Raw genomic sequence first — 25,202 nt, 5'->3', positions numbered from 1 at the left:
ACTTCCCTTCACTGTCACGTTAGCCAATCTGCTAGGTATGAAGTGATACCTCAGAGTTGTTTTGATTTGTATCTCTCTAATTATAAGAGGTTTAGAACACTTTTTCATGTGCTCATTAATAGTTTTGATTTCTTTGGTTGAAAACTGCCTATTCATGTCCCTTGCCCATTTATGAATTGGAAAATGGCTTGATTTTTTTGTACAATTGCTTTAGCTCTTTATAAATTTGAGTAATTAGACCTTTGTCAGAGGTTTTTGTTATGAAGATTGTTTCCCAATTTGTTGCTTCCCTTCTAATTTTAGTTACATTGTTTTTTGTTTGTACAAAAACTTCTTAATTTGATGTAATCAAAATTATTTATTTTACATTTTGTGACTCTTTCTATGTCTTGCTTGATTTTAAAGTCTTTCCCTTCCCAAAGGTCTGACATATATACTATTCTGTGTTCACATAATTTACTTATAGTTTCCTTCTTTATGTTCAAGTGATTCATCCATTCTGAGTTTATCTTGGTGTAGGGTGTGAGGTGTTGATCCAGACCTAATCTCTCCCACACTGTCTTCCAGTTTTCCCAGCTGTTTTGTTAAATTGTGGATTTTTGTCCCAAAAGCTGGGGTCTTTGGGTTTGTCATAGACTGTCTTGCTGAGGTCATTTACCTCAAGTCTATTCCACTGATCCTCCTTTGTGTCTCTTACCCAGTACCAAATTGATTTGATGACCACTGCTTTATAGTATAGTTTGAGATCTGGGACTGCAAGGCCACCTTTCTTTGTATTTTTTTTCATTATTTCCCTGGATATCCTTGATCATTTATTCTTCCAAATGAACTTTTGTTTTATTTTTTTCTAATTCAGTAAAAAATTTTTTTGGAAGTTCAATGGGTATGGCACTATTGATTATTATTATTATTATTATTATTATTATTATCTATTGATAGATAAGTTTGGGTAGGATGTTCATTTTTATTATTTTGGCTCATCCTACTGATGAGCAGTTAATATTTTTCCAATTGCTCAAGTCTAGTTTTAATTGTGTGGAGAGTGTCTTGTAGTTGTGTTCATATAGTTCCTGTGTTTGTCTCAGGAGATAGATTCCCAAGTATTTTATTTTGTCTAAGGTGATTTTGAATGGGTTTTCTCTTTCTAATTCTTGCTGCTGAGATGTGTTGGGAATATATAGGAATGCTGATGACTTATGTGGATTTATTTTGTATCCTTCAACTTTGCTAAAGTTGTTGATTATTTTGAGTAGCTTTTTTGTTGATGCCCTAGGATTCTTTAAGTAGAACATCATATCATCTGCAAAGAGTGATAGTTTGGTATCCTCGTTGCCTATTTTAATGCCTTCAAATTCTTTTTCTTCTTTAATTGCTACTACTAGTGTTTCTAGTACAATGTTAAATAATAGAGGTGATAATGGGCACCCTTGTTTCACTCCTGATCTTATTGGGAATGCATCTAGTTTATCCCCATTGCAGATGACATTTCCTGATGATTTTAGATATATACTGTTTATTATTTTTAGGAAAGACCCTCCTCTTCCTATACTTTCTAGTGTTTTTAATAGGAATGGGTGTTGCATTTTATCAAAGGCTTTTTCTGCATCTGTTGAAATAATCATGTGGTTTTTGTTGGTTTGTTTGATGATATGGTCAATTATGTGGATGGTTTTCATAATATGGAACCAGCCCTACATTCATAGTATGAATCCTACTTGATCATACTGAATGACCATCCTGATGACTTGCTTAAGTCTTTTTGCTAGTATCCTGTTTAAGATTTTTGCATGTATGTTCATTAGGGAGATTTATCTGTAGTTTTCTTTCTCCACTTTTGATATACCTGGCTTTGGAATCAGTATCGTATTTGTGTCATAAAAGGAGTTTGGTAGCACTCCCTCTTTGTTTATTATGTAAAATAGTTTGTACAATATTGGGATTAGCTGTTCTTTGAATGTTTGATAGAATTCACTAGTGAATCCATCAGGCCCTGGGGATTTTTTCTTAGGGAGTTCTTTGATGGCCTTTTGGATTTCTTTTTCTGATATAGGATCTTTTAAGAATTCTATTTCTTCTTCTGTTAGTCTAGGCAATTCATATTTTTGTAAATATTCATCCATATCACATAAATTGGCATATTTATTGCCATATAATTGGGCAAAGAAGTTTTTAATGATTGCCTTAACTTCCTCTCCATTGGAGGTAAGGTCCCCCTTTTCATCTATGATACTGTTAATTTGCATTTCTTCTCTCCTTTTTAAAATTAGGTTGACTAGTACCTTATCTATTTTGCTTGCTTTTTCAAAGTATCAGCCTCTTGTCCTATTTATTAGTTCAATAGTTCTATCACTTGCAATTTTATTAATTTTTCCCTTAATTTTTAGGATTTCTAATTTGGTTTTCTTCTGGGGGTTTTGAATTTGTTCGGTTTCAAGTTTTTTTTTTTTTTATTTGAATGTCCAATTCATTGATCTCTGCTCTCCCTAATTTGTTAATATATACACTCAGGGATATGAATTTTCCTCTGAGTACTGCTTTGGCTGCATCCCATAAGGTTTGAAAGGATGTCTCACCATTGTCATTTTCTTCAATGAAATTATTAATTGTTTCTATGATTTGTTCTCTAACTAACCAATTTTGGAGCATCATATTATTTAATTTCCAATTGATTTTTGATTTTGCTCTCCACGTACCCTTTCTGATCATTATTTTTATTGCCTTATGATCTGAAAAGGTTACATTAATTGTTTCTGATTTTCTACATTTGTATGCCATGTTCTTATGACCTAGTGTATGATCAGTCTTTGTGAATGTGCCATGTGCTGCTGAAAAGGTGTATTCCTTTTTGTCCCTATTTATTTTTCCCCATATATATATCAACTCTAATTTTTCTAAGATTCCAGTCACCTCTTTTACCTCTGTTTTATTTATTTTTTTATTTGATTCATCTAAATTTGATAGTTGTTGGTTCATATCTCCCACTAGTATAGTTTTATTATCTATTTCCTCCTTCAATTCCCCTAGTTTCTCCATTAGAAATGTGGGTGCTCTACCTTTTGGTGCATACATGTTGATTAGTAATATTTCCTCGTTGTCTATACTCCCTTTTATCAGGATGTATTTCCCTTCACTATCCATTTTAATCAAGTCTATTTTTGCTTTGGCTTTGTCAGATATCATGATTGCTACTCCTGCCTTCTTTCTGTCAGTTGAGGCCCAATAGGTCTTACTCCAACCTTTAATTCTGACCTTGTGAGTTTCTACCCACCTCATGTGTGTTTCCTGAAGACAACATATGGTAGGGTTTTGGATTCTAATCCATTCTGCTATTTTTCTATGTTTTATGGGTAAGTTCATCACATTCACATTCAATGTTATGATCATCATTTGTGAATTCCCCAGCATTTTGATATCCTCCCCTAATTCTGACCTTTCTTCTTTTGCTATTACCTTTTTTAATCCTTTGTTTATTTTAAATAAGTCCCCCTAGTCCCCTCCTTTGCCATGCTTCCCTTTCTAGCCCCTCCCTTTTTGTTCCCTTCCTCTTTCCCCTATCCTTCCCTCCTTTTTTATGTTACCTCTACCCCTTCCACCTTGGTTTTCCCTTCTCCCTTACCCTGTTGGATAAGATAGAGTTCAAGATCCCAATGAATCTAGATGCTCTTCCTCTCTGAGTTAGTTTCACTTAGAGTATGGTTTAAGTAATACCAATTAGAACTCTTTTCCTCTCCTTTTTATAAGAGAATTCTTCCCCTCCCTTTCCCGTGTGTATCTTTGTGTGACAAAGATTGTTCTATTTAATTTATTTCTATTTCTTCAAATATAGCTTAGTACCATCATTGATTCCCCCATTCCTTTTCCTTTCTTTTTTTTCTTCTCCCCAAATCATGTTAATGCCCCAATCTTTCCCTATGAGTGATTCTTCTGATTACTCTATTAATGCATACAATTTTTGAAATTTGCACATAACATTTCCCCCATATGCTAGTATATATAATTTGATCTAATTGTGGCCCTTATAGAAGAGAGTTTGAATAAAAGAAAAAAAGGCACTTTTCTCCTTTTCTCTTTCTTTAATATTTAGCTTTTCATGTTTCTCTTGCTATTTGTGTTTGGATGTCAATCTTTCCACTGCGTTCTGGTCTTTTTTTATGAATATTTGGAAATCTTCTATTTTGTCGAATGCCCATACTTTCCCCTGGAAGTATATAGTTAGTTTTGATGGGTAGCTGATTCTTGGTTGAAGACCCAGTTCTCTTGCCTTTCTGAATATTGTGTTTCAGGCTTTATGGTGTCTTAGCGTGTTTGCTGCTAGGTCATGTGTGATCCTTATTGACGAGCCTCTGTGTCTGAAGTTTTTCTTCCTAGCTTCTTGTAATATTTTCTCCTTAGCTTGGAAGCTCTTGAATTTGGAGATTACATTCCTGGGAATTGTCTTTTGGGGATTTAGTATAGAGGGTGTTCTATGAACTCTTTCGATTTCTATTTTGCCCCCTTGTTAGAGAACATTAGGGCAATTCTCTTTTATCATTTTTTGTAGTATGGCATCGAGGTTTTTGTTAATCTCTGGTTTTTCAGGTAGACTAATGATTCTCAGATTGTCTCTGTTTTCCTGGTCTGTCACCTTGTCAGTGAGATATTTTATGTTTTCTTCTAATTCATTAATTTTTTGACTTTGCTTTATTAATTCTTGCTGTTTTGCAATATCACCGTCTTCCAGTTGCTTAATTCTGGTCTTTAAGGCCTGGTTTTGCTTTTCAGTTTGGCCTGCCCTTCTGTTAGATGCTTCCAGCTCTTTCTCCAATTTTGAGTTTTTTCTGTCAGGCTGAAGACCTTTTTCCAAATTTGCCCCCATTTTTCTAGCCAGAAAGTTTCCATCTTTTGGATGAGCTCCATTTTGAGTTCTTCAAGAGCCTGTGGATAATTTCCATTTTGGGGGGTATTTTGATTTTGTTTACATTTCATCCTCTTTTTGATCTGTAGCCTGTGTTTTACCTCCATAAAAGTTTTCAATAGTCACTTTTTTCCCTTTCTTCTTGGAGGGTTGATCTTGGGCACTCTGAGCCATTCCTTTGGTGGTTTTCCCTTTCCTTTTTATTTATGAATCTGGGTGAGGTGGGTGGATTTTTATGTTTTTGCCTCAGGATGATTCTTCCCAGCCTCCAAAGTTTGTTAGTGAGCCCACCCATGTGGTCTATGGTCTCTTCTCTCCCTTGCGTGTAGGCTTCCCCTGTAAAACTGCTCCATGGTGTGTTTTCCTGGTAGTCCTGGTCAGTTACCAAGGACCCTGGTGTGCCCCTCCCCACCACCACCACTAAAGCAAAGAGCAGAGGAGATTTTGCCTCAGGCCGTTTCTAGATCCTCCATGGCATTCAAAGTTTGCAGGAGCCCCCACGGTCTGAGCGCTGTCCAGTGAAACCGCTCTGAGGGGTAGTTCCCTGGGAGTCCTCATTAGTTCCCAAGGACCCTGGAGTGCCTCCCACTCACTGCAGAGATGTTCCTTACTCACTCACTGTCTCTGGTGAGTGTGCTGGTTCCTACTCCGGTTCCGTACATGGGGTAGGGGAGGGTAGCTCAGCTCAGCTCCTGCTTGGCAGCAAGCTTTCTCTCCCTCTTATAGTGTGGAAATGTTCAAACCCCACGTACCATCATTGCTGTGGGCTGCTGGAGAGTCCCTCTGATCTTCCAAAGATGATTTTTATGCTCTTTTGACATACTCTGTTTCATTCAGTATGGGGGAGAGGAAGCAATTCGCATTTAGATTGCCACCATGTTTACCCGAAAGTGTCAAAAATCTCCGTTTTATACAGATGGACAACCTAAAATCCAAGGAAGAGAAGTTTTCTTGACCCAAATTTGATAGTTAAAAAGTGGTTATCTTGATTCTAGTCTAGGACTTTGTCTTAAATTGTCCTTTTTACTCCAAACAACTAGTAGATGAGTTCATTTTAGAGAATGGAAAAGATTTACATAGTTAGGGGGCAGCTGGGTGGCTCAGTGTCTTGAGAGCCAAGCCTAGAGACAGGAGGTCCTAGGTTCAAATCTGGCCTCAGACACTTCCCAGCTGTGTGACCCTGGGCAACTCACTTAACCCCCATTGCCTAGCCCTTACCACTCTTCTGCCTTGGAGCCAATACACAGTATTGACTCCAGGACAAGGTAAGGGTTTAAAAAAAAAAAAGATTTACATAGGTAGAGATGGTGAGGGGAGGGTTTCCAGGAACAAAGATTCAATCAATAACTATGTATTTATTATTTATTAAATCATATTTATTATGTGATAAGTTTGGAAAAATGATTGAGAATGAGTCTGTTTCACAGATGTTAAATTGGAGGTGCTTATGGGAAATCCCATTTGAAATATTGCAGAGTAAATTGATGACATGGGACTGGAGCTCAGAAGAAACATGAGGGCTGGATATTGACATGAGAATCATATGTAGAGAGATGAAAGAAGACTTGAAATTATTTAGTAATAAGGTATATTGAGAAAAGAATAGAGGGCTCAGCTTTGGAGAATACTCACAGTTAGAATATATGGCACTGATGAAGATTCTTAAAGGGTACTGAGAAGGAATAGTCACCCAGGTTCAATCATTATTGTCTTTGGTACTTGAAAAGGATCGAAAAGATATTTCAATGTTGGAGTCAATGTTGAGTGTGTCCAACTATGGCTGATCAGATCAATATGAACTCAAAGGTCTCTATCATAGGTATATACAAAAAAGTCCATATGTATGAAAATTTGAGATGGAGAAATTCCTAAATATGTACACAACATTTCTTTTGAACAATAGTCACATAGGTAAGAGGAGAACAGAGAGAAAACAGCATCATGAAAATTCAAAGAGAAGTAAATATTCAGGAGCAGGTCATCAAAGTGGCAAAGTTGGGAAAGAGATAAAAATTATGAAAACTGAGAAAATAATATTAGGTTTGACAATTAACAAACACTTGGTATGTTTTAGCTGGGAAGATGGATTTCAGAGAGTTTAAAAGAAATGGAAGCAGCAAATGAAGATAGTTTTTCAAGGCATTTATTTGAGAAAAAGGGAGGAGAGATGTTGGTAGTTGGAGTGTTTCATTCATGATCTATTTTTATCAGGAGGGGAGAGAAAGGAACACATTTCTCAGTAGCAGTGAAGGAGTTGGTACATTGGAAGAGATTAAATATGAGAGAGTGGAAATTATGGTGGAAGCAATCTGCTTTCAAAGATAGAATAAGGTGGATTCAAGAGCAAATGAATAAGGATTATCTTGTCTGAGAAGAAGTAAATGTTAGAGAATTTTGACTACTTAAATTTTGTAGAGCATAGAATATCTTTAATCAAGCAACACGAGTTAACTAGTCATTTTATATGTGTCATATCTCTCGGGGATGTCCCTCATTTGGGGAATGTCTGGACAAATTGTGGTTTATGATGTGGATGGAATACTATCATGCTATAAGGAATGATGAATAGGATGATTTCAGAAAAAACTGGAAAGAACTATATTAACTGATATCGAGTGAAATAAGTAGAACCAGGAGAACATTATACACAGTAACTGAAATATTGTGGAATGATATAATGTGATAGACTTTGCTACTAACAGCAATACAATAATCAAGGACAATTCTGAGGGACTTATAAAAAATAATTCTATCCACCTCTAGAGAAAGAACTGTTGAAGTAGAAATGCAGATGAAAATATAATTTGTTTACTTGGATATAGGATTTGGGGTTTTGGTTTTAAAAGATTATTCTCTTACAAACATGAATACTATGGAAATATATTTTGAATGATAATATATGTATAACCCAGAAAAATAATAAAAATAAATAAAAAAGATAAAGCCTTTGATGTGAAAGCTTTTGTAATCTATCAGTTAGATATGTGGGTGGGAAAACATGTATGTAGAAATTTTAGTACAAAATGTAGGAATACTAACTAGACCAGTAATTTTGATTTTTATAAGGAACTAACTGAGTACCTACTTTGCAAAAAATAGCCTTAGAAAGTTAACTAGAGCATTGGGAAGTTAAATGTCTTGCCTGGGGTCACATAGGCAGGATGTCTCAGAGACATAAATAGAATTTAGTTTTTCCTGGCTTTCATGGATGTTTCTCTTACAAAATATATACAGAGTAAGTATAACTTGATTGCAAGGTAATTTTGGAATGTGGGAGAGAGCATTAATAACAGGAAGAATCAAAAAGATCTCATAGAAGGGGATGCACTTAAGCTTCATTTTCAAGAATGCTCAATATACTCCCAAGTAGAGGTGAAGAGGAAGAGCAAGAGGTGGAATGGGATGTTGATATATACAAGGAATAGTATTTAGTCCAATTTGGTTGGATCATAGAGTGTCTGAGGAGTCAAAATTTTGTGGAAGAGTCTGAAACACTAGTTTGGAATCATAATATGAAAGTACTTTAACTTTAGACTAAAGAATTTGTATTCTATACACTTAAGTCACCCTAACACACCTGGAAAGCTGACTTGAGAAATGCTTTATTTGACTGTGGGAAGAATTGTTAATATTATATTCATTTGTGTTTAGATCATAGGTCTGAGATGGAATGAACTTCAGGGTCATCAAGTCTAACATCCTCATTTTATGAATGATAAAATTTAGTTTTTGAGTCAAAAAAGGTATGGATAAAAAAGAGCTTATGAATTATATTTCAAGAAATTATATTTAGAGTAAACAAAAGAGAATGCCTTTCTTTTCATTGTTATTGTCTACTTCTCTCAACAGTTTTACTTTATTCTGTTGTGTCATCCTCAAGCCTAAATTGACCTCTTTGCAATTTCTAATCATAGCCCCTAATTATTCCTTCTGGAGTCAAACAGACTAATTCTAATTGATTTTCTGAGTAAATAGTTCTTCAAATATTAGAAAAGACATGTTCTTTCTTCATGTTGATCTCTTACATTGTACCCCATAAACTCCATATCTTTATTTCTTTTGGCTAACCATCTCCAGTTTCTTTAACCATTATTTAAATAGCATGAGTCTAGTTTTCTACTTCTGTCCATTCCTTAACAACCATGTGGCATACAAAACTGGATTACAAATTCTAGATGTGGGCTATATGTTGAGAGTTTAGCACACACAAGTAACTATTAACTCTTCACTGGAAGAGCAGGCCATTATATTATGGAAGTCCAAAGGAAAAGTGATGGACTATAAAGGAGAGTTGTTTAGATTAACTAAAATGTGAAAGCAATACCAATTCTGGAATAAAGAATATTTCTTCCTATTCCTTAGTACTGCTTTTGCTCAAGGAATTCAAATACTTTTGCTTATTTTGGCTATTATCTTCATCTGAAATGGACAGGTGAAAGACTTTTAATACTTTGGGTCAGTATAGTCCATGACCTTCACCATACCACCATAAGCAAATCACCAGGAGCAAAACATGGTGAAGTATCAATTCTTTTGAATAATTGACTTTTGACAATTGACATTTGAGGAATTGACCAAAGCCTTTTCCCTTCCAAATATCATCTGGACTCTGATATAATGATTATAATTATAAGGAATATTTAAATAACTTTACCTAATGATCATTATTGCCATAACAATGGTGTCTTGAAAAGAAAGCTTGTTTAGAGTAGGAGAATCTGGCTCAAAATCTGGTTTCTGCCTCTTTCTGATTGATCTCAGAAACATCAATTAATCTATCCATGTGCTAGTTTCTTCATCTGTTAAATAAGATGGTTGGACTCAATGATCTCAAAGATCTCTTTATAAGTCTATGAACCTATGACAATATAGTCTATGCAAGTAGTCAGCCATTGAGCACCAACAGTTAAATATTTATATGAATCTTTTCTGTAGCTATATTTCTGTATCCTTTTTTTTAATTTTAATTTTTTTAAATATAATCCTTACCTTCTGTCTTAGAATCAATACTCTGTATTGGTTCTAAGGCAGGCAGAAGAGTAGTAAGGGCTAAGCCATGGGGGTTAGGTGACTTACCTAGGGTCACATGGCTAGGAAGTATCTGAGTCCAGATTTTAACCTAAGACCTCCTATTTCTACTCCTAGCTCTCAGTCCACTGAGCAACCCAGCTGCTCCCATGTTCTGTATACATATTATAATCATGGTTCTCATATGTTAATAGGTATATATTTTTCCTAATGTATATATATATATATTTTCAGGACATAAAATTTATTACTTTATTTTCTTCATAAAATTTTCTTTAGTCTAAGCAATATGTATCTTGCTTTATAGCATGATGAACATGGAAATATGTATTATGTGATTATATATTTACAAACTATATCATTTTATCTGCCTTCATGGGGAGGAAGAAGGCGTAGAGAAAAGGGAAAGAACATGGATTACAAAATGTCAGAAAATAAATATTAAGAATTGTCTGAACATAAACAAGAAATCTACATATAGTTCTTAATAATCAAATAATTTGATAACATACACTTTTTCCTAACACAGGAATCATAAAAGAACCTTAAAATGCAGTATACAAAATAAAACTGGTAATATGCAAAACATTTTTCTTTGCTAGTAATTCATAGAATTCTTTTGTGCTAAAACATAGCATAGTGATCTTTTGTGCTAACATCTCAATAAAATAACACACTGAATTCAGACAATATACATTTTTCATAATACATGAAATTTGTAGTACCATAATTCTTGTACAGAATATAAAAATTCTAAAATAAAAACTTTTTTTAACTTGTCATACTTTATACTGGCAGGTGGCAGTGTGAGAGCATTGTATTGTATACTGTTTTAAACCTCTTTATCCTTACCACCCCCTGAAAACCATGGGAGAAGTTGCTGAGACTTTAGCTCCTCCTACTAGAAGACACCAAAATGGGTGAAAGTTTAACTTCACCTTAAACATTCTATCCTTCATGGCTGATAGATGGCACTGGAGAGCATGAAAGCCACAAAATCTTGAAATGATTCACCAGTGATTTCTGCTCCCTGCCCCATTTTAGATTTTTAAAGATATGGCTGCTCCTAAAACTTGTGGATATCATGCAGTTCATTTTTTCCCCTATTTCATAAAGCTATGATTGTTATGAAGCTGCCAATACAAAGTGAAAATGAAGTTACTAATGGAATTATACAAATGATTAAAGTAGTGAAAATTAAATTGTGAATGTTGAAGATCAACTGTAGTTTCCTTATTGGTTCCTTTTTATTTTTTTACTCTTTTTTTTCCATTTGAATTAGTTTATTTAGTCAATTTAGAACACCATTTGCTGGTCACAACAATCACACTGCTTTCCTCCCTCCCCTCCACACATCCCTCCCACAGCCAACGCACAATTTCATTAGGTATTACCTGTGTCCTTGATCAGAACCCATTTCCATGCTGTTGTTTGAACTAGGATGTTCATTTAGAGTCTACATCCCCAACCGCATCTCTTCCACCAATGTATTCAAGCAGTTGTTTTTCTTTGGCGTTTTTACTCCTGCAGTGTTTCCTCTGGATGTGGATAGTGGTTTTTCTCGTAGATTCCTCCAGGTTGTTTGGGGTCATTGCATTGCCACTAATGGAGACGTTCATTACATTCGATTGTACCACAGTGTATCAGTCTCTGTGTACAATGTCCTCCTGGTTCTGCTCCTCTCACTCTGCATCACTTCCTGGAGGTTGTTCCAGTCTCCATGGAATTCCTCCACTTTATTATTCCTTTGAGCACAATAGTATTCCATCACCAACATATACCACAATTTGTTCAGCCATTCCCCAATTATAGGGCATCCCCTCATTTTCCAATTTTTTGCCACCACAAAGAGCGCAGCTATGAATATTTTTGTATATGTCTTTTTCCTTATTCTCTCTTTGGGGGTACAGACTGTAAACCTTAAAATTTCTTAGACTTATAAATGTTGGAAATTTCACCATTGGGAAATTTCATACTTGAAAAATTTCCTATTGATAGTGGGAACTCTATTGGAATGTGAACCCCATTGGCATGGGAGGTTCCTCCTCCTCCCTTCTTAAGATTACTTTAGGACAGAAACCTTTTGCTGAACAATGGAAAGGACTTTGACCTATGCTTAAGCATAGAACAGGAAGTTCTTTGAGTCATGATTGATTTTAGAATTGATACAGTAGAGATACTTGGAATGACAGAACCAGGTCTTGGAAATTATAATCTCCACCCTACTCAGTCCTAACAGGATTTAGGAAGGGCTGCAGCATAGATCAAAATTTAATTATTCCAATCTCTACCCTACTCAGGGTAACAGGATTTAGCAAGGGCTGTAGCAAAGGATCAAGATTTAATTATTGAGAATATGACCTTCAACAGACATGTGCAAAGCCACAGACCTCTGGGCGGTCCTGGGTTAAGCTAGAGCCACCATTGGCACAGGGAAGACATGGACAGTGATTGGTAGATGTGAGAACTGAGGGGAGGGAACTTGGATGGTTTCCTTAAAGAGAGAGGGGTCTGAGGAAGGAGGTGGTTGGTTGGAGAGTTTTGGCTCTGAGTGGCTGAAGAGGTACTCTGAAAAGCTTGCTCTGAAGGAAGCTGGAGGTGGAGGCCCCTGAGACTGTTTCTCCATTTTGGTCACGTGAGTAATAGGGACTGATCTCCTTTCTTTGCCTCAGCTATCTAAGGGCTTGGGCCTTTTGGCCCAGCCTAAACAGAAGGGGTATTTAAGACCTATTCCCTTCTCTCCCCTTTCTCTCTCCCTCTCTCTCTCTCTAATACCTTTCTTCATCCTGTTTGTAATTAAACTCCATAAAAGGTTGACGGCTGACTTGAGTTTTCATTTAGGAATTACATAGCTGAATTCCTTGGCGACCTTAAATTAATATATATCAGTCTTTTAAAGTGATTTCCTTGTCACAAGACCCAGCAATGCTATGGCTGGAACAAAGGACAGACAGTCCTTTATCGCCCTTTGGGCATAGTTCCAAATTGTCCTCCAGTACAGTTGGATCAATTCACAACTCCACCAGCAATGAATTAGTGTCCCAACTTTGCCACATCCCCTCCAGCATTCATTACTTTCCTTTGTTGTCATGTTAGCCAATCTATTAGGTGTGAGGTGGTACCTCAGAGTTGTTTTGATTTGCATTTCTCTGATTATAATAGATGTAGAACACTTTTTCATGTGCTTATTAATAGTTTTGATTTCTTTAATTGAAAATTGCCTATTTATGTCCCTTGCCCATATATATATATATATATATATATGCATATATGTATTTTTTAATTGGTTTGCACATAGTAGGAAGCCAGATTAATGAGATAATCCATTTGTTGATATATTAATTATATTTGAAAACAAGTATTAATGCAGTGAAAAAAAATCATGTGACTAGGTAGCCTTAGGATTTTTATAGGATTTAGCTTATATAACATAAGATTGGAAAACTCTCCTATTCACTCTTATAATGTGTTGGTTATTTAAGTAAACTATAATTTATCTGAGCAAATTGTTTTTTTTTCCTTTTAAACAATATTTTATTTGGTCATTTTCAAACATTATTCATTGGAAACAAAGATCATTTTCTTTTCCTACCCCCCTTCCCACCACCCCTCCTATAGCCGATGCGTGATTCCTCTGGGTATCACATGTGTCCTTGATCTGAAACCATTTCCATGTTGTTGGTATTTGCATTAGGATGTTCAGTTAGAGTCTCTTCTCAATCATATCCCCTCAACCCCTGTAGTCAAGCAATTGCCTTTCCTTGGTGTTTTTACTTCCACAGTTTGTCCTCCCCTTGAGGATTTTGTTTTTTTCTCCTAGATCCCGCAGATTATTCAGGGAAATTGTATTGACACCAATGGAGAAGTCCATTACGTTCGATTGTACCACAGTGTATCAGTCTCTGTGTACAATGTTTTCCTGGTTCTGCTCCTTTTGCTCTGCATCACTTCCTGGAGGTTGTTCCAGTTCACATGGAATCCCTCCACTTTATTATTCCTTTGAGCACAATAGTATTCCATCACCCACATGTACCACAATGTGTTTAGCCATTCCCCAATTGATAGGCATCCCCTCATTTTCCAATTTTTTGCCATCACAAAGAGCTCAGCTATGAATATTCTTGTACAAGTCTTTTTCCTTATTCTCTCTTTGGGTTACAAACCCAGCAGTGCTATAGCTGGATCAAAGGGCAGGCAGTCTTTCATCACCCTTTGGGCATAGTTCCAAATTGCCCTCCAGAATGGTTGGATCAATTGAGCAAATTGTTAAGTAAAACTATCCCTTCAAATAAGTTTCTTAAATGACCCCAAAGTCAACATATTCTTCAGGAATGAAATAAAGTTGGGAGCATTGTGGGATAGTGTAAAAGGCACTGTATATGGAGTCCAAATGTTTAGATATAGGTCATAGCTCTTCCCTTTACAATGTGAACAACCCAAAGTAAGTAGCTTCCCCTCTCTGAGTCAGAGTTACTTCATCTGTAAGATGGCATGTTTCAACTGAATGATTTCTAAAGTTTCTGTTATTTCTGTGCCCCATGTTACTCTGACCAGATATTGCTATTGCATAGCCAATATAAGTGGAATAGCATGAAATCATACTATTCCAGCTCATCTAATATAGCAAATCTTATTTTTTATTGCCCTCCTGAGCCTCTCATCTGGATTTTCATCTAGGGCTTGGTTGGTCTAACAAGTGCTTTCAGAACGCCTCAAATGAATACCACTCTACATTAAGAGAAGCAATATTTCCTCCAAATGACATAAGATTTGAAAAGCTCTTCAGTGCCTGCCAAATAGTTGTTACTGTTGTTCATCCTTCATTTTCAAAGAGGACCAATGACATCACACGGTTTAGCCAACCTACTTTATTGGTTTTACCAGTGTGTGGTCACTGCACATGCTAAAGCTTCTTAGAATCACAGGTGAGAGTTACAGGAAAGGTAGACACCAAAGAAGGATGAGCAGCACTTAAAAGGGTGATAAAGTCTTCACATCAGAGGTGCTCATCTTCCTGGAATACTCTTTACACCCTCACATATAGTAGATGTTTATTAAATATTTATTCTATCCACTTTATAGTGATCAACAGTCTCAGGGATTGGCAGTCTTTCCCATAATACTCCAGGAGCTCAATAGAAGTCTGAAGCAATTTGTATATGTGAGGCAAGATAAATCATATATTTTGCATTTAAAATTTTTTTGAGGGTGACAAAATCTATGATTCTCTCAGAGGATAACAGATTTAGAGTTAGTAGGGACCTTAGAGGTTTTTAAGTCCAATCCACTTATTTTACTCATGAGAAAACTGAGGCACCGAGAAATTTATGTTACTTAATTTAACTTGATAGGGTCATATTGCTAAGAAGTGTCTGAGGCAGGATTTGGATCCAAGGGTTCCTAATTCCAAATCTACCCTTTATCTCTTATATCACACTGCAAGGTTATAATATTCCATATGGAAACTCTTTCCACCGTGACAGGTCCATAACTTACCTGCAGTCTAAATCTTAACAGAGTATCATGGAACACGGAGGATTAAGTGACTTGTTCATAAGATATCTGGTAGGACTTTAGTACTTATATTCTTATCATCAAGGAAATCTGTGTATTCAATATGTGATGAAGGTGACAATGGTTATTATTATGATGATGATGATAACAGAATTTATCGAACACTTTACTGTTTGTAGACTACATATACAGGGTGTCCCCAAAAGTCTTAGGGTCATTTTAATCTCTGATGACCTTTGACTCTACTGCATTTCATGATTCTTTGTATAATAATTTGATCCTCAAAACAATCTTCTGAGGTGATGCTATTATTATTCTCATGTTACAGATAAGGAAACTGAGGCATAGAGTACTGACTTGCCAAGATCACATAGCTAGTTCCTGTTTTCCAAGTCTATGCTTTTCACCACTTCCCTGCTATCTAGGCAATTGGTTTGACCTCTGTTGATAGCTCAATTTTAAGGTTTACAAAGTTGTTGATCTCGAAAATTGTGGCTGATAGGAAATATCAGTTTTATACCCATTTTTTTTTACCAATGAGGATATTGAGGTTCAGAGGAGTAAAACAAGTTCCCAGAAAGTGAGAACCTTGGACTAGAGGGCCTTTAAGAACCCTTCCATCTCTAAACTACAATCCTGTAGCTTGTATAGGATTCCATATCAATGGATTCCTAATCAATGTTTGAGACTGAATTTTAATTAGCCAGCAGGGTGTTGGTACATGTTTAACAATGGGCCGTCTTAGGGAAAATGTACTTGATAGCTTTATCTTTTTTATTAATTAAACTTTAAGTTTAATCTGCATGAATATTTCTTCAATCTGGAAATTAACACAATATTGAATCAAGCTCTGATTTGTAATTTTTGTGGGATAAACACTTGCACTGAACATTTAGTAATTAGTTCTCCCAGAAGACAAGCTGGCTCTGGGACACCCCTGGATTCTTTGCAAACTCCTAGACAAATAATATTTTCTATTATGCCATGGGATATATCAGAAGAAGGTACAACCAATCATTTCTTCCAGCCTTTTTAACAATCTGTGAAGACTGCTCACTTCATTGATAGGGTTCTATTCATTTAAAAAGTGCCTTCAAACACTCACATTTTCTGAGCTGGGTTTGGCTGCTCCCTTTAGTTGACTGAGCTTCCTTTGCCTATAACCATCCACTCCTTAACATCACGTGTTTTTTATTGTTCTCTCCATCCCTGACATGGCTGATGACAAATGGTTTTCTTAGTTGGAGGAGGGAGTTGCCAAACTGGTCTGGAGGTGGACTAGAAAGAAAACAGTTGGTCTTTTTCCTAAAAAGCTGCCTAATTAACCAAGGGAATTGTGACTCTCAAGCCCCAAGGAGAGCCTCTGGGGATACAAAGATCTCATTTTGGCAGCAGGTACCTTCTCCTTAAGTCTTGGACACAATCTGGTTTATCATTTTGCTTTTAGGTCTGTTCTCAATCATGGATTTGAAATCCTGCAGAATCCTGGGATGCTACAGAGCTTCTTGGGAAGAATGTTTCCCCCCCTCCCCTTTCTTTCTGGTTTGAGTTATACAAAGCCATCAACTTTATTCCCATATTTGGAGCATAACTGTATGATGCTCAAATTCATAGGGAAATATTGAAACATGTTGGCTCATTATAGGCGATGAAAAAATGAGAAAATTAAGTTAGTGCCTTACAAATGTTCAGACCCAAAGCCACATGAAAGGAATACTGTTGACTTAGAATAAGCCCAAACTATATATCATTGGGGGAATGAGAAGAGAGAACAAAATAAACTGATAATCTCAGAATTTTTAATTGACAAAATGCAAACTCCAATGTGTTTTGTGTTAATTTCAAAAGATTTTGTTTGCTAAAGCTTTTGCGTATTATGAAAAATTACTCTTGGCTGTGGTAAAATCAGCATTTGAGGATAATATTCCACTTAAACTTGCAGGTTTTGGCAGATGTTTAATGACATCAAGTTCTGGAGACAATTTGTATACATCCTAGGATTACAGAGGCAATACCTTCTATGTGGATGGGTGATATTCTGGTCCATTAATCTCTGCTAACTGGTTCCATTATTTTGTGACAACTTTGAAAAATAAACATTTCAAAGGCAAGAGACTATATGAGATTCCTTCAGGTTTTGGAGGAGGATCAGAGGAGATAAATAGCTAATAGTAAGAAATATATAGCACTTTACAGTTTGCTAAGTGTTTTATGAATATTATCTCAGTTGATTCTTTTAATAGCCCTGAGAAAAAAGGTGCTATTATTATTACCATTTTAAGGATGAGGAAATTGAGATAGAGGTCAAATAATTTGTCCAGTATCATACATCTAGTAAAAATGTCTGAGGTTAGATTCAAACTCAGGCTTTCCCATCTCCACAACAAATATTCTATCCATTGAGCTAACTAGATGACTTCAGATTGGCCAATAACTTCAAAGGAGAATTTTCAATAAGGCTCCTGCAATTCATGAGATTTATCAATAGAAGATGAGTAGCATACTGGTTAATTTCCCTCTGGTCATATATAATGAAATGGCCAGTCAAAAAGATAAAAGAACTTGATGAAGTCCAAAAGATCAGATAATGGATTTAGAGTTGGAAAAAAAATCTCAGAGGTCATCTACTCTAAATCCTTCTTATGTCTTTTGTGGATAAGGAAAATGATGAATATAAGATGAATATCATAACTTTGCCAAGTCTTTAAGAGATTGCTCTCTAGCAAAAAGAATGATATGGAAATAAGTGCAACCCAGTGAAATTGCTTGTCAGTTCTGAGTGGGGGGGGGGGAAGAAAATAAATCATGGAAACATATAAAAATATTTTAAAAATCAATAAAAATAAAAAAATAAATTTCACAATTTCACAAAGTTAGTAAGTGGCAGAGGAAGAATTTGACTGTAGAACAAACCCTTTTCCTACCCTACCATGCTGGGAACTCAAATGGAACATGGCAACTAAACCTAACATAGCATGGGGTTATCTAGATGATTTCTTCTCCATCATTTCAGATCAATTTCTGGGAAAAGACCAGGAAAGATCTCCCCTCCCCCTCCCACCCGATATAACTCATTATCTTAGAATCATCATCATTTCTACAATTCCAGTACGGACCCAATTTTAGCACTCAGTGAAAACACCCCAGAAGAACACCTCAAGCCATTGCCAGGTTTTTCTTGTCATACTTTATATCCCCCCAATCTAGCTCATACTCCCATTTCATGGGAAACCCAGTGACCATTATGCTTTCAAGTAGATAGGTTATCTAGACTTCTAATAGGAAAGTAATTTGTGTTCTTACATTTCTTTTCTAATATTGAATAATAGTTTTAAAAGTCTTTCATTTCTGTCCATTTAGACTCAAGAATTTAGAACTGAAAGACATTTTGAGAGATCATATTGTCCACTCTGATCATTTTGTGGATATGGAAACAGGTCAGGGGAGGTGAAGGGACTTAGCCAAACTCCCTTAGGTTCCACACTTGGACTAAAACGTAGGTCTTCTCACTCCAAATCCCTTTCTGTTAAACTAACTGTTATTTTCAACACTTAGCTTATTCCCGCAGAGCAATCTCTGCAAGAACAAAAAATGAATTGGTCAATACTCCAATAGATCTAACAGCTCAGCAGAGCAGGAATTCTCTCCAACGTTAAAGATGCTAGTCCATTGACATCTGTGCATTCTGTACCCACACATCACACATGTACACACAAACACACCCAGTACTAAAGAAGGATACCTTTAAGAAAGTATTTTAAATAAATATTTAATTCTATTATTGGCATTTACAAGTAGAAAGCATACAGTATGTTACAATTATCAAATGTGAAAAATATGAATGTTACATAAGTAACAAATGTGAAAAAGTACTTTTCTTACCTTCCTGAAAGTAAGAAAACTATTCTGCATAAGAAAATATCAATATCAAAAAACACAGCTTAAGTGTAAAAAAAAGGTGTTTTTTTTACACAGTATAAAGGATTTCCAAATGGACAGGGGGAAAAACTGATTTTTTTTGTTCGATTTCTACTTTAATAAATTCTACAAACACCGGGTATTTGAAAATGTGAGTCCACTAAGAGGATTCCCTTATATCAATTTTTTAAAAAGTCAAGACTGCAGCACTTTTCCCTTGTTTACAATAAATAATCTTTCAAAAATGATCATTTGGGAATGCTGTACTGTTGAGAACAGTGCTCCCCAGTCATGGAGACAGATGGCAGTACTCAGGGGTGAATTCTACCCAAGCTCTTCTGGGTAGAAGTATCTCAGGGAAAGGAGGGATGGAATAAGTACCCACAACAGTTAGCAAAAGGACTTGGAAGTCTTGCCACACTTTCATCAACAAATCCTAAAGTGCTGACCAGAAAAAAAAAATGAGTTGCTTCTAGCACCACTTCTATGGAGAAGATTCATGACCCTACTTCATGCAAACCATCCAATTTATTGCTCTTTAACTATGCAAACATGAATTACAGAAACTGGACCTTTTAGAGGGTGGTTAACACTACTTCTTGCTTCATTCAGGCATTGGAGAACTCTTTTCCACACATTGAAGAGATAATCAAATCTTCAATGTTCAATGAAGTTATTAAAATGGAAACAACACAATCACTCCACTGTTGAAACACAAACTCATAACCAGAACAAGATTAATTTTAAAATCACAAACACAACAGTGGTCAACAATAGGAATGAAACCTTCTTCCAATTCTGCATGCTGAATGTCTAGTTCTAAAATGCAATGCATGCAGGAGAAACAAATTCATCATTCAATTAAAAAAATAAATCTGTTTCAGCAGCATAATTGTTATTCATGGTGTGTTGTTGAAACATGGGCCGTCTTGTATTTGTAAGCGCAGAATGGTTTGATTGCATCTGGTGTTGCATTTTTGTCCCTCCAGTACATAAAATCTACACATACTGCTCTGCTTCTCCATCTTTGAAGGCAGGCTTACTGGTCCGACCATTGCCTTCTTCACTGGCTGCTGTTTTTTCTGGGAGAGACGCCAAGTCTTTAAAAACATCTACATAATGCCCAAAACCAGGGCCCCAGTTTAATAGGTTGTCCCAGTTGAAATTCCCCGCTTGCTGCCCAAGCTTCAGGGGCAATGTGTTCTCAGCAACATTTGCTACTGCTGTCTGGGTGCCTAAGGACCCTCCCTCAGCCCGGCGGCCAGGATACCTTCTAGTCTTCAATCTAGCCCCATAATTGTCTTCATCATCTGCATCAGATTCGTTGACTTGAGATAACTTAGGCATCCGGGAGGTATAGGCCATGGGTTTTTCTCTGTCATATTCCATTTCAGAGCAAGTGAAGGACTCATGTGAGTCACTATCTGATGAGGATTCTGGGGCTGGAATGCCGTCAGCAGGGTTCCTGGTTCGGGATAGGGGCCTCCTACAATCCTCCTCTGAGGAGGATCTACCATGGTCTGCACTGCAGATGCTTGGATTCCTTGGGCGAGGAGTGTTCAGTCTTTCAACCTCCTCAATTGAGAGTCCCACTGGAGGAGCAGATTCTAAAGGCATCTGTCCAATTGGCTGCTTTAGGCGGCTCCCTGGTCTAGAGCCATGGGTTGCCATGGTCTGTGGACTCTTGCTTCTCCGCCCTAGTCTAGTGGCATAGTTGAACATACCAGGCTGGCACATATCCCCATGCACCTCCAAAGGGCCACCTTCCCTTATGGAAAGGTGCAATTCCCTGGCAGGGCTGTTTCTGTAGAATGTTGAGGACTTAGAGAAGGGAGCTGGACTGTGACGAGACAGGGGGTTGGGAGTGGGGCAAGCAGAGTGGCTCAAAGAACTGGTTCTTAGGCCCTGGCTATATGAAGGCTGGTAAGTCAAACTGCTTGCCCCCAAAGGCATAGGGGATTGCCTCGCAAAGCCCAGTGGGCTGTGTCTCTGGATGGAGAACTTGGGGGTATGACTACGGAACTGCTTGTAATGCTGAATAATATCAGCATCTGAAGGGGCAATGCTGCTGGCATTGTCAATGTCGTAATGTTCAATCTCTTGCTCTGGAGAAGCCAGGGGGGCACTAGGTATGGTTTCGGTGTTGGGAGGAAGGTCTGTCTCATCATAGATCAGGTAGGGGTTTTCCCTTTCAATGATGTCTGGCTTGGGGTTCCCTTCCGGTTGCTTTCTGACTGTCATGTCATCACCATAAGGAGGGATATTGTCAGGATCATCAAAAGCCACATTCTCACTTCCTTTTTTCTTCTTCTCCTTGATTTTCTTCTCTTCTTTAGGTGCTTTGGCTTTCTTGCCTCTGCACTGATTGCACAGAATAAGACTTAAAACCAGTAGGGCAAGAAGTGTGGCACAGCTACCCACAATGGCAGGGACAGCCCACAGTGGCAGGGAGATCTCCTCTGGCACTTTGGTCAAGATACAGACATGGCCTCCAGCACTGCCAGCCTTGCACACACTTCCCTGAGGGCACAGAACACCAAGGCAGGCCACCACTGTCTCACAAGTCCTTCCAGTATGTGATTCTGGGCAGTTGCATGTGAATCCTGAGTATAGGACTGGCTCACAAGTGCCACCATTTTGGCAAGGTTGGGACACACAGTCTCCAGGAGGAACACACTTGTAGGCAAACCATTGGTTGATGCAAAGTAGATCCCCCCAACAGGGATTACTGGCACAGATATTGGGGCCACGGCAGCCCAGCTTCACTGATGGATCTGTCTTGGATATAGTCGCCAAGCTGTGTTTCCCACCAAATGGAAGGCTCTCACTGCCATAAATCACAGAGGCTATGCAGCCATCAAAACCTGCTGATGAGGAAAATAGAAATTTGTTAGTTTATGAATGTCACAGGCTAGAAAAACCAAGCTATCTCATGGCTAGAAGCATCTTCTATTTCACAGGAGTGGAAAAAGAAAAAATAGATTGCTGCCACAGTCTCAGAAGAGTCACGACATACCCATTGAACTCCCAAAAAACTTTTTTACTGAATTAGAGAAAACCATAACAAAATTCATTTGGAAGAACAAAGGATCAAGGATATCCAGGGAAATAATGAAAAAAAATACAAAGGAAGGGGGCCTTGCAGTCCCAGATCTCAAACTATATTACAAAGCAGTGGTCATCAAAACAATTTGGTACTGGCTAAGAGACAGAAAGGAAGATCAGTGGAATAGACTTGGCGTAAATGATCTCAGCAAGACAGTCTATGACAAACCCAAAGACCCCAGCTTTTGGGACAAAAATCCACTATTTGATAAAAACTGCGAGGAAAATTGGAAGAAAACATGGGAGAGATTAGGTTTGGATCAACACCTCACATCCTACACCAAGATAAACTCAGAATGGGTGAATGACTTGAACATAAAGAAGGAAACTATAAGTAAATTAGGTGAACACAGAATAGTATACATGTCAGACCTTTGGGAAGGGAAAGACTTTAAAACCAAGCAAGACTTAGAAAGAGTCACAAAATGTAAAATAAATAATTTTGACTACATCAAATTGAAAAGTTTATGTACAAACAAAATCAATGTAATTAAAATTAGAAGGGAAACAACAAATTGGGAAACAATCTTCATAACAAAAACCTCTGACAAAGGTCTAATTACTAAAATTTATAAAGAGCTAAACCAGTTGTACAAAAAATCAAGCCATTCTTCAATTGAAAAATGGGCAAGGGACATAAATAGGCAATTTTGAGTTAAAGAAATCAAAACTATTAATAAGCACGTGAAAAAGTGCTCTACATCTCTTATAATCAGAGAGATGCAAATCAAAACAACTCTGAGGTATCACCTCACACTTAATAGATTGGCTAACATGACAACAAAGGAAAGTAATGAATGCTGGAGGGGATGTGGCAAAGTAGGGACATTATTTCATTGCTAGTGGCGTTGTGAATTGATCCAACCATTCTGGAGGGCAATTTGGAACTATGTCCAAAGGGCGATAAAAGACTGTCTGCCCTTTGATCCAGCCATAGCACTGCTGAGTTTGTGCCCCAAAGAGAGAATAAGGAAAAAGACTTGTACAAGAATATTCATAGCTGTGCTCTTTGTGGTGGCCAAAAATTGGAAAATGAGGGGATGCCCTTCAATTGGGGAATGGCTGAACAAATTGTGTTGGTGATGGAATACTATTGTGCTCAAAGGAATAATAAAGTGGAGGAATTCCATGGAGACTGGAACGACCTCCAGGAAGTGATGCAGAGCGAAAGGAGCAGAACCAGGAAAACATTGTACACTGAGACTGATACACTGTGTTACAATCGAACATAATGGACTTCTCCATTAGGGTCAATGCAATGTCCCTGAACAATCTGCAGGGATCTATAAGAAAAAACACAAACCTCAAGGGGAGGGCAAACTGTGGAAGTAAAGACACTGAGGCAAGGCAACTGCTTGACTACAGGGGTGGAGGGGATATGGTTGAGGAGAGACTCTAAATGAACACCCTAATGCAAATGCCAACAACAAGGAAATGGGTTTGGAGCAAGGACACATGGAATTGCATGTCAGCTATGGGAGAGGTGGCGGGAGGGGGGGTAGGGAAAGAAAATGATCTTTGTTTCCAATGAATAACGTATGAAAATGACCAAATAAAATAATGTTTAAAAATTAAAAAAAAGAAAAGTCACAACATTCAGAGTGAAGAAATCTGGGCTCCTGTGATCATTGGCAGTACAGGATGTGCTAAATACCCTCAAGAGCTGATTGTAAAACACCGGATAAGGAATCATGATGCCTGGAAGGGTAACACCAATAAAGCAGCAACCAAAGGCAAAGTGGGCACTTTAGTCTTTGGGGGAAGAAAAGGGGAGCTAAATGAATGAAAAATGGCCAAACACAGATTATCACTTCTTCTGGTGCTGTGTACACCAAAGGAGCAGGACTAATTCTACATTTACTAAGATTCCTGAAAGAAGGATACAGTGGTCTACATCAATTGTCCAGAGGAACTTGTGATCTGGCTTCTAGAGAATCTACTGTAGATAAAGACCTGGGAGTCCTCAGCAGAAAGAAAATAGTTAAATCCCTACAAGGAAATGAAATTTCATAGTGAGGGAACCAGTAGAGCAATACTCCAGAGACACTTGTCGAATACAGAGTTGCTTTGTAAGAGAGGCTAGTACGGATAAATACCAGAAGAGTTGTAGTCTAAGAACATTACTTTTGGGAGATCTTGATGTGATATTTCTCTTTTGAGTTCATTGGGTTTGTTGGTTTGTTTTCCCCCTTTATGTTTTATTGATATTTTTATGTCTGGGTCTGGCGTGGTCCCACTCCCCCCACCCTTCCCAGTTTCCTGTCACTTCTCAAGCTAATGACAATGCAGAAAAATAAATGTATTCATAGGTCATATACAAATGTGAGAGGGTGGGGCAGAACTGTGCCTGACTGAGTAATTATTTTAAGTTTACTTAGGGTCTAGGAATAAACTTTCATATCTCTCCCTTTCTCTAATTCTGCATTCAATACCTTTAAATGAGAAATCTCCACGTTCATATACATCTCCCATTTTGCATCATTTCAGGATAGTAAACAGGGCTGGTGTGTGGAGCACCAAGTGGTGAGAAAATGATAAGATGACTAAGGAACAAAAGGTCAATGCAAGCAGACTTCTGGCTAAACAATCCTTCTCCATATTGTGAAACAAAACAAAACCTTCAAAAAATGAAGTCCTTTTGCACTGAAGCAAATAAATACAACTTTATCTGCGTGGGTGAATTGTAACCTATCCAACCCAAGTCTGTGTGAATTTAGTCAAGGGGAAAGTTTAACTTTCCAAA

The 25,202-nt window shown here is 37.3% G+C and overlaps 1 protein-coding gene across 1 annotated transcript in view; it reads right to left on the bottom strand.

Annotated features, from left to right (window-relative positions):
* Positions 1-19,184: 19,184 nt before the first annotated feature.
* The window catches only part of FAT4 (FAT atypical cadherin 4), a 203,997-nt gene continuing 197,979 nt past the window's right edge, over positions 19,185-25,202 (bottom strand). Inside the window, exon 18 of the mRNA XM_056803836.1 lies at positions 19,185-22,221. Coding sequence (XP_056659814.1) covers positions 20,354-22,221 — 1,868 coding nt within the window. The 3' untranslated portion in view covers positions 19,185-20,353. The remainder of the gene's footprint in view (positions 22,222-25,202) is intronic.

The sequence above is a fragment of the Monodelphis domestica genome, chromosome 6 (assembly GCF_027887165.1).
Source record: "Monodelphis domestica isolate mMonDom1 chromosome 6, mMonDom1.pri, whole genome shotgun sequence".
Taxonomy (NCBI): Eukaryota; Metazoa; Chordata; class Mammalia; order Didelphimorphia; family Didelphidae; genus Monodelphis; species Monodelphis domestica.
The sequence above is the reverse complement of the archived record's forward strand: the minus strand, read 5'-3'. Positions and strand labels throughout refer to the sequence as shown.